This window comes from Anticarsia gemmatalis, chromosome 9 (assembly GCF_050436995.1).
Source record: "Anticarsia gemmatalis isolate Benzon Research Colony breed Stoneville strain chromosome 9, ilAntGemm2 primary, whole genome shotgun sequence".
Lineage (NCBI taxonomy): Eukaryota > Metazoa > Arthropoda > Insecta > Lepidoptera > Erebidae > Anticarsia > Anticarsia gemmatalis.
This window is the reverse complement of record NC_134753.1, coordinates 10654241-10665603: the sequence shown is the minus strand read 5'-3', so window position 1 is coordinate 10665603 and position 11363 is coordinate 10654241. Positions and strand designations below refer to the sequence as shown.

The 11363-nt window shown below is 35.2% G+C and overlaps 1 protein-coding gene across 1 annotated transcript; it reads left to right on the top strand.

Annotated features, from left to right (window-relative positions):
- Positions 1–63: 63 nt before the first annotated feature.
- Eaf (ELL-associated factor) lies at positions 64–10614 on the top strand. The gene is made up of 9 exons (XM_076118326.1): positions 64–265; positions 2009–2143; positions 3272–3364; positions 4452–4590; positions 6113–6234; positions 6584–6704; positions 7069–7318; positions 7880–7997; positions 8465–10614. The coding sequence occupies exons 2-9, from the start codon at positions 2044–2046 to the stop codon at positions 8548–8550; spliced, it is 1029 nt and encodes a 342-aa protein (XP_075974441.1). The 5' UTR covers positions 64–265; positions 2009–2043; the 3' UTR covers positions 8551–10614.
- The last annotated feature ends 749 nt before the right edge of the window (positions 10615–11363 follow it).

Here is an 11363-nt window from a genome sequence, read left to right as displayed (position 1 = left end):
CATTTCAAAAATAGTAAGATAGCGAAACACTACGTAGGTAGGTGATTAGTATTAGTGATAACACGCCATCTCTAAATTAAACGTCATGGGAACTAGGTCGAAGGAATAGTCCATGTCTAACTTATTGGACTATTTTATTACTTTATCGAGCCCTTCTCCATGAGATTATTATCTAATTAGTGCGCCTAAAAACCGTACTGACGATGACATTTATTTCGGAGACATAGCAGGCTTTCTTTTACCATCAGTGGAGAATCAATCGAAGGTAAGGGTATCACTCAGTCTTTAAAATTGTTTGCCATATTTTATCTATTTGAACTTTCTTTTACGATTTTAAGTTGCAATTAACTTTATATTTTTGATGTATGAGCAGTATATCAGTGTACGTGGGGCTTTATTTCTTATCTATATTATTGTGAGAATTATTTTGTGTTGTGGCGAAAAAAAAATTTTAGACCTAGTTTGTCAGCTGTGTTAGTGAATGTAAAGATACGTATGCATAATAGGTACCTGTGCGGTGTATTTACTTGTATCACAGGTATCTACTGTATGATTTAGGTAACTATTTTCAATTACTAATCTTGACACTACATTATATGCATCACCAAATATAAAAAAAATCTAAATAGCATAGGAAAGTAAAAAAATAATGTGTTCAGTATTATGTTACCATTGTAATTTAAATATTCTGGAAGCAGAAAGTTAATTTTAATGATATCTTTCTCTGAGTGATAACAGTGTATTAAACATAAATTATAATAAATTCCATTGAACAATTACTTTGTATTGTGTAATCATCTGATCCAATACTGTCTCATTAATTATGGAAAATGGAAAATATAAATATAAAATAACCACACTTTTTGGTAAATTAATAATTTTTTTATATCCAATTTAAACATGTTTTTTCATGTTACAGTTTTGTAGAAAAAGATAAAGGTATCCAAAAAAGTATTACAATTACAATCAATAAATAAAGTTACTGTTCTTTAGTTATGAATTTACAGTTCAAATTTCAAACCACAAACATAGAAAAAAAAAGAGTTTATTGAACTTTGCCACACCCAACACCTATTTCTATACTCTAAAAAGGTGCAATTTCTTAACATTACAGTCAGTTTGTCAATGAAACCATTAAATTCTTAAAAAAAAACTTGAACTTGAATTATTTAAAAAGAGAAAGGTTTATGTCCCAAATATCTTCAAGGTTCCAAGCCTGATTTAATTATGGAATGTTGCATCTTAATTCCTTAATGGAAGTAATTTTCCTTTATTGGAACATTTTACAATAGCACTTACTTGTAGAAGCATAAGAAGACACTCATTACTGAGAAGTGGAATTTAGGTGAGCTTTTTAGGTCAATGACCCAAAATGGTGAAGCCAAAATGGATTTTTAAATTTCATTTTTTAAATTAAATATGGCTTTTCATCTTTTTTTTAATGGTGAATCACTGTCCTAGTCTTACTTCGTCATGTACAAAGTACTGCATACGTGGCTTTACTTTATTTTAAAATGATGTCAGTAAGTCTATGGACATGACTGCTTTAGCATAATTTAATCATAAATCAATAATCTAGATAACTTTGTGCCTATCATTTATTTTTGGGTGTGTACTAAGTAATTACACAACCATGCTAAGTTTTCAACAGATAGCTTTAGTTGCTTATTTTATTTGTGTACTAGCTATTTTGTCACTTATAATCACCCAAAATATGAATGAAGAAAATTTTAATAGTCACAGGAAAGGGCTAACCATAGTAACTCTTTTAATCCCCTCTCATATTTAATAATATGGTTTTATGTAATGTATTCTGTAGTTTAACCTTCTCTGGATGATGTTAGACAAGATCTGATTCTTTGACTGATTTCAGTTTTATGATAACTACAATTTTTACAGACTCTCCATACATAAATAAATTTTCTAAGCCTCAACATTATTCTTCAAATAAAACTGGTGAAGTCAGTGTAACATGTTTTTAATTAATTGTGTAACATTTTTGTTCTAGGAAATAATTATATATGGCATAATCAGCGGGTCATAATGGCCGATAAACACAGCCTGAACTATGATGACGTGAGAGAGTTAAAGTTGGGAGCTAGTTTCACTAATAATAAGGCCTCTCAATATCACACTATTAAATGTAAGTACATACCCTTATTACTGTCTATTGACTACCTCTTTGGTGCGATTGGAAGTGTATGTGGTGCAAGAAGTCTGAGGTTTGAATCCTGGATCAGGTTAATAAGTCTTTTTCGACATTTTCTGTTAAGAATTTGAGGAAAGAAAGTTCTAGGAATTTGAGGTTGTAGACCTCCATGACTCGGAGAGCTGTTGTGCTGTATATCTAGCCCAAAATCTATTGAATTAAATTAATTAAATCTATTGAGATTTAATTGAATGAAATGAAATTGAATTAGAAGAAAAGTATTTTCGAAGAAAGGTATCATTATGGGTTGTTGAATATCAATCTAATGGTGATACATGAGTCTATGATGTATAATGATTGTCATGCAAAATTATTGAATATGCAAATATATATGCAATCACATATCAAAAGCTTGTCAGTTAGCAGTTACAGTTGCCTGAAATCATAGCCAAATTAATGTTAAAGGTTGGTGCTTTTTACCAAAATATGTCCTGGCTATTATGAAAGTCCAATTTGATCAGTAGTTTCACATTCCTTTTCTTACAATATATTGGGTACTTGGGATTTTACAATTAATCACAATATGTATGATCTAATACTATAGTTGTAAAGGTATTTCCTAATAATGAGGTCACTAGGTTTTCTAGATGTTAATGACCTAAATAATTGTAACAATTACTTTTTTATTTCCTCTGCGATGGTAAGTAGTATATCTCGGGTTCGATTCTCGGCTTGGCCAAAATGTTCTATTTAAGTAAAAATATTTTTTGATAGCAGCCTGTTTGGTGACGGGCCCGGAAAATGGAAATAGGCTCGCCCCCTATGATATGGGACTAACATAGCAAAAGGCGAACCGTTATACCCTCGGGTATAGGCATGATGTTATGTTTAAGTAGGTTTTACTTCTGGCAGCATCTGTCATGGATGATATAATTCCTTTTTTGTTATTTTATACTGTGCCACTGCTGGACAGAGACCTCCACCATTTTACAGTATTAATTTGTTTCATATTGTTATTAATCATTTTACAGTGTAAATTTTGTCTCAGATTGGCCTCTGTTATAAGAAAAACCATACAAATGTATAACATATAAGTCTAATAATTTTTCTGTACCATTTCAGATGACTTCAAACCGGCGTCAGTTGACGTTAACAAAATGGCAACGGTGGATGTTGGAACAAATAATCAAGTGACCGTCACTGTACCACATTTAGGTTTGTATTCATATATGCCACTTGTTCAAAACAAGGTTTCGTAAACTTAAAATTTTCCTCTTAATATTCCCACTTAATATGGACTAAAAGCATACGTAATGCATACATAAAGTAGGTAAAGCTGCCCAAATTAAGCAGCCTAGCCTATAGAAGCTTTAAACAAAATAAAATACCTAACGAATCATGCTCAATAGTCCAACAGCTTAGTATAAGGCTTTTTCGGCATACAAATAGGTTTGCGACTGATGGAGGTAATTTCGGAATTTAAAGTACCAGTGATCCGTATTTTTATGTAGCTGTAGGTAGGACGTCTTATGTAGTTAAACAAATACTTTGTATCTTTTTTCATAAAGCTATCAAAATGCATTCATTTTAATACAAACATAATGAGAAACCAAAAAATCTAATAATAACAGGTTACAAAAATTTGTTCCCCAGAACGGCGAAATTACCCCTTTGTGCGGTGGTCTGTTCGAAAGCTTTTTTATTTTGGTAATACACATTAGTCTTCATTATAATCTAGATAAATTGTTCTTGTCTAGTAAGTGGTCCGACATAGTTTGGAATATAAACGTACGATATTGTTCGAACTCCGAATCGTTCGAATTCAAATTCTATTGTCTTGAGCAAGCCTGCAGGACCCCGTTTATTCTTGTCTTTCTTTATAGCATGTAATTAGGATTACACACAATTATTTTTGTTACCCACAATATACTGTTACATAGATATCATAGATGATAGAGGAAATCCTGTGTTTCGCCTGTAATAATAACTTAAGGAAAATTATAGAATCAAATGATACACATTTTTTTATATTAACAGTTTTTTTTTCAAATTTTTATGTAATAACTTTGTGTAATATTCAAAATATCTTCTTCTACTATCTCTTATAATCTTTGTGCAATAGTTTTTTACAAGATGAGAATTTGTATGTAAAAAATGTAGAACTTAAAATTGAGATCAGTCAAAAAATCTTTGTAAATGTTTCCGTTATATGTAAAGTATACTCACAAAAAGGCTCCACTCCCTGCGAAATTGATCCTTTGAAAGTTTTAAATCTATAAATTTGTGTCGTATTGTTCTACAGATGGCGCTGGCGTCCCACAGACTGTGTTCAAGGGCAACCAGAGGCCGTACACGAAGGAGTGCGTGCTCATCATCGATAGAATTACCGGCGAGATTACACTGGAGAAGCTCTCTAGTAATATACAAGTTAAAAAGACTAGGTTAGTACTTGACTTCACATACCTTAAGTTTATGTACTGCTCAGAACTGCCTGTCAGACATCCCGATTGTTCAGTCAAAATTGCGAATTGTGACCCGTGCGACACGCTTATAGCTTCGATACGTACACGCTTTTAATTTCTATAGACACCTTGAAGTGGACGGGAATTCAATATTTTTTTCTTTATGTTATTTTTATTTCGTTCCCGCTTTCGAAGTACAAATATCGCTTTCTTAATCCAAACAATACACGGACGATTTCGACGAATCCTGATTTTAACAAAAAATAATTTAGTACAGATTTACTGGCACAGCCACATTTGGCAAATTGCGCCCAGTTAGTCGTGTTACGTCTGGTCGTGTGGACGTATTTATTTCTCACTACGCCGCATCCCTTCGAAATTAGTTTTCAGTAGTAGCAGTCTATCCGAGACTAACAATTGGGGCTATCCATCCCTAAGTAAGAATAATTTGTTGTTCGAACTGGCTTTTAGTCCGTTCCAGCGTTCATCGCCCACATAGTAAAGAATGAAATCGATATGCAATTTAAATGTAACAACATCTTTTAAGAATCCGGAAATATCACATTAGCGGCCACTCCGCCCTGAAAGTGAAAGTTTATACTTGTACGTATTGAAAGTAGGTCCATGGCAATTATAATAGGAATTTCATGACTCACCACTTTCTAATAAGAATGTTTCAGTCATGGTGATATATGAATGACTGTAACATTTTTGTTTAAAACTATTATTTGTATCACAATTTTAAGTGTATTTTAATTACCGCTACATATAAGTTCAAAACCGGTAGTCGTTGCTAAGATCAATAAAAATAGCTTTTAATTATCCTGTAGTTAGTGTGGTGACTTTTATTACCATTTATTAGACTCTCTCCTGGTCAGTATTTGGTCGCCAGGCCATTTAAAACTAGCCAACCGTGCAGGAGATAAGCGGAAAAACAAACAACTTTTTGTCCCGCGCGGAATACAAACCTAAGACATTTACTTAACAGTCGCAAACACGAGTAATAATTATTAAAGTAGTCCAACCGTTGAAATAGTGGGAAAAAACACTGCTAATAAAAATAATATATTTTAATATTATTTAATGTGGTTTGTGTTTGCAGGAAATAGTGGGAAAAAACTACTGATTATAAATATATGTAATGCTAGAGGCGGCCCGCAATTTCGTCCGCGTGGTAACCCTTACCGTGTAAATCCTAGTCACTTTGAACTCCAGGATAAAAAGCCTATGTGTTATTCTTGGTCTTCTGCTACCTACTATACTCAGGCCATTTCAAACGTGCGAACTAAGTCATGTCATTCTCTCGCTCGCACTTACACATTGTCACATTCATTTAATTATTTTGATTAAGACGTAATTCGCACGTTTGTAACTGCCTGATTATAGTTATTGGTTCAGTAGTATTTGCGTGAAAGAGTAACAAACATCCATGGATATACTCACAAACTTTTGATATTAGCGGTATTAATATTATGTAACATTGTATATATTATGTTTGCAGACAAGAGACAAGTCAGAAGCCGCGGCCGCTGACGCCGGTGACGTCGGACTTCACGAACACGACGCAGCGCTCCACGTCGCGCACGCGCGTCACCACCAACAGGCGTACCAACCCTAATACCGGTACACACACTCACTTATTACAAACAATCCCCTAAATATTATTTTAACGCTATGCATTTTGTATTTCGGATTATTGTGGTTCAAATCTTTGCGGTTTTATTTTGGACCTTATTGACTTATGTGCAATACCAATAACTCTTGCTTTTCTATCCGATTTTCTTCTTTTTCCTCGCTGATTTATAATCCATGGACCCTGTTATAAAGGTCGAGTTATGAGGTTCGCTCAGTTAACAACTGAATCAATAGGTTACAGAGGTTTCAGTACATCGTATTTCCTAACAGTCTTAAATATTCTTAATACTCTGCAATATAAACTTAGTCAAAAATTCTGTTTTTGTTACATTATCAGTGCCAGGCGTGGCTCAGCCGAACCCTGCGGCTCGGTTCAACGGTGCGCAGAGCATGGCCAAGCCCACCAACATGGTGCGCTCCCCGCCACGACAGAAGACCTCCCCGCCACAGGCTGCTCCGTGAGTAACTATACGACACATGTTTTATACATTTTATTATAAATAATAGATCCCCTCAGAAAATTTATGAAAAAATTGGCATGTATTAAGGCTGTTTCCAATATTACTATGTCAGTAGCCATTGGACAAATTGAAAAATAGGTAGTCTCTGTTTGAGGCTACCTTGCGAGGTAGTAATTTTAGTTAGGCTGGATAACACTTATTGCTTCACATGCTTAAATGCACAGTTAAAGCTGGCAGCTTTTTCGTGAAATATGGACACGTAAGTTCCTTATTGCTTGCTAATAACATAGAGCATCCGTCAGTTTTTACACAAGATCTGAATAGCACATTCTTCTCTAACGGACTTAACTCCCAATTCCAGTTGGTCGGGCGGTGGCAACAGCACACTAGCGTCCCTGCCAATGATTGGCCTAGACGACGCGCTGGGCGGCCTGTCCGCCCCCGCTCCAGCCCCCGCGCCCGCGCCCGCGCCCGCCCCCGCGGCCGCGCCCACACACAACGGGTACGCGCGCGGGTACCAGGAGCGAGCCGCGCCCGCCGCGCCGCCGCCACCCGTGGACAGGACCCATCATAACTCCTACGTGCCGCCCGTGCAACACCAACACCAACAGGTACACACACTCATATCTTTAGACGGCCATAGCCAGTTGCGCTCACCGGTCGATAAACGATCTGTGGGTTAAGCAACCCTTAGCGCGGTCATTCCATAGATGGGTGACCGCATAATGGTATTTGAGCTGGGCGTCTCCGTACTTCGGAGGACACGCAAAAAGTCGGTCCCGGCTGTTGTATACTGAGATAACAGTCGTTAAACCACGTCAAAGGTTTCTCGGGCGGCTTGAACAACTTTGACACTAGGTTGACTACTAACCATACGACAAACAAACAACTCATATTTTTATTTACCCATGCAATGTACAGTTGTACAAGCTTTGTACCATGGATTTGGCCATTATATTGTTAGGTGGTCTTATTCTTTTAGGCGATTTAGAAGGTTATATGACAGTTGCCTTACTGTTAGTTTAGTCGTGTAATCCCGTTAAAAGTCCACTATTTATGTTCAGGTTCGTATAAAACCGTGCAGCGTGCAGTTATTATTACTTAAAACTCTTGATAGTTAATAATAACGAATAGTCCTAAGTCCCATTACTACTAATGTGATGTTGGTACAGCAACCCCCGCAACAAGAGGACAGCTCGTCGAGTTCGTCGAGCGAGAGCGGAAGCGACTCGGGCAGCGACAGCGATAGCGACGACAACGACTCCAGCGCACACCACTCTCTTCCTAACGGTTTGTTCATATTATTATATTATTTACTATTGAAATTAATGTTTTTCTTCTTTACGCCTTAAAGTGACGCGTTCACCGGAATCGGAGCGTACGGAAAAAGCGTACAAATTATTATGACACAATTGCCGATCCGATAGAAATTAATACAAACGAACAAATTCTTACGGTCCGTATGTTCCGATTCCGACCAGGTGGACACGTAACTTAGCTTTATAAAAGGTTCAAGTATAGGAATCTCAGTGCCTGTGCAAAAGAATAGTGTAGTTACTTCTGAAAGTATTTTGTTAGTTAATTTATGTTATAAGAGCCAACACCCTAATAATCATGACGTATTGGCAACTCTAAACAACTCAAAGTACCTAAAAGCGTGGTTGTTTTTACACAAAAACTTATAACACTTCCCAAACTCGGCCAACGCAATAGCATACACTAAGGAAGAAGAATGAAACATAGTCGGTATGTTGCAGGTACAGCGCCGCCGAACCCCGCGTTACCGAGCGACGTGCTCAACGATGATCTCTGCCTGTCAGAGTCCGGCAGCGATTCGGAATGACCTCACGACTCCTTCTTTCTTTCCTCGGGTTTGGGTGTCTTACTTTATTTCCGTTACTATAGCCCCACAACGCAGACAACTAGTACGTGGCATGTGACCTTAACTATTACTGTTCTTTGATATTTACTTATGCCAGGGAGTGTACTTGTTCAAACATGGGAACATTATTTGCCTTATTTATAACATTGAGTTTTTAACATGGATGTATATTGGAATAGACAGCAAGTTAAGGCATGTTTAAATTTGTCGTAAGTAACTACAGCGTAGCAGTCGTGTAGTTATTTAAGGCAGATTTGAAAGCGCTTAATATGATGATCATAAGTAATCATCATATGAGATGAAAGTTGAAAAAATACTCATAAAGTCGTATTTAGTAAAGGTTGATATACACGTAGTCGAGTTTGTATAGCTGGACAGATGTTTTAAGTAATAATGTTGTTAAAATTTGCTCAATCGAGTTTTCGACATGTGTATACCAACCTTAAGTAGTAGATTTTTCTAGGAAATGGAAGTTTGTCTTCAAACACTTGCTTGTCTAGTTTAATATACATCTGTGTTTAATAGTCTTACTTCAAACGCTGATAAAGTTATATAAGTCTCTTTCCCTCTTAAAACTTACCAAATAAGAGAGAAAAGAATAAAATATAAATAAAAGTTAATCAGAGTTTGTGAATAAGGCACTATAGCTAATTTTGGGCTTTTATGGTCACGAAAATCTCATCGATTTTGAAATAACACAAAAGTGTTTGACAAATAGTCGATATTACTTCGATAATATCGAGTTCGTGATCGTGATACTTATTTATAGAAGAGTTATGTGTGTCATTTAAGGTACAATTTCATTGCTAGGGATATATTAGGGTCCTTAATATAATTGAATATTTATAACAGAAAAATCGTCTGGTATGAAATTGAGTACTTGACTACCAGTCAAATTAGCTACTCTTTATGAAATATCAAAAACACACAGTATAGAATACGGCGTAGTGACGTCACAGTTTCGTATTTTCGTCGGTATTAAATGAGTGCCTAATAAAATGTTTCAACCAGTAACAATTACAAAATAAATTAAGTTTAATAAACATTCATACAAATTAGTTGTGGCGTTCTATCCTTAGTTCAAAATTGTACCTTACATGGCATTTACAATGAGGATTTTTGTGATAAGGAGTCCGTAGTTCAATTCAAATGGAGCTAGTGAATATGAAGGTTCAAGACTGATACGAATTTGAGATTGTTTAATGTTCTAAGTTATAAATATATATCAACTGTTAACTATTCTAACAAATGTTAAAATGATTGTTTCGCAATAGATATTCAAGATAGATTTATTTACAAATACCAATGTTGAAAGCACCTCCAACCGAGTAGCGCCATTACTCAGAACCACAGGACGCCTTACAAAGGACTGTAATAATTCAAATATTGAAACAATAATGTTCCCGAATAAGTACAACTCTCGCCTAGTGTTACAATGTTGACTTGCCATGTTTTGAAATATTTTTGTAATTTAAGAGATGGTACATTAACGTATAATATTTTTATGTCAGATTTATTTTATTCATAATTTTTAAGTAAAATGAACTTAATTGTTATGTACTGTTGACATAATGAAAGAATAATCATACGTGCCTCATGTGAACATAGATATTTTTTTTATTTTATGCCAATAATTGTAAAACATAGGTGTAAGTACGTAATGATTGGTAATAATATTTTATCGCGACGTTCATTTATTTAAATTTAGTTATTATCGTAAAATTGCAATAATTCTTGTACAGGAAGACTCGATAGATGAATATTGTAATATAATTGATGAACATATAAGTTTGTCAGAGATATAAAAATGTTTTGTATATAAATAGATGAGAAGTATATAATAAATAATATGGTTGTTGTGGTTGTTAACTCGCAAAACCTGGAATTGTGTGCCTTCAGCAAACTGCATTGCTAATTTATTTTGGATCATTACGTTTAATATAAATAGACGTTACCTACCCAATATGTCCACATGCTCTTTTTACTTATGAGAATATAAAATATAAACAAAAATAAGAATTTAAATTGCTTTTCATTTCTAACACAAACCTTGTAATTTATCACAAAAATAATTAGCAAAATGATCTCTAACAACGCAGCCCAGCAGAATAAAGTCGGAAGGAAGAATACCCACAATATTATCAAAGGACGTTGATAAATCTGTGTGCATTATTTTAGTGCGTGGTATAATTTGAAACATTATTATCATGCAACAGGATTTTTTCTCAGATAAAACGGAAAATAGAAATTAATTCGCCCGTCAGATAATTTAAAAGCATTACACCGGTTTTTTTTTACGAAAATGCAATTTAAAATCACTTAGTTAAAGAGCATTAAAGTTATAGAGTAGTAGGCCCCGTAATTTTGTCTATGTAGGTAAAATAAATAAATAAATTTAACCCATTAATGTCCCACTGCTGGGCAAGGGTCTCCTCCCGTAATGAGAGAGGGGTTAGGCCTTGAGTCCACCACGCTGGCCAAGTGCGGGTTGGGGACTTTGCATGTCTTCAATTAATGTATTAAACAAATTTTAGGCATGCAAGGTTTCCTCACGATGTTTTCCTTCACCGTTGGAGCATGTTATAATTATTTCTAATACACACTTAACTTCGAAAAGTCATTGGTGTGTTGCCTCGGGTTCGAACCTGCGACCACTTGCGTGGGAGGTGTCAACTTATACCACTCGGCTATCACTGCTCTATTACACACATTATTTAATTATGTAGGTACAGAATTAAATAATGTGTGTACAATATTGATTCACAATCTACTAG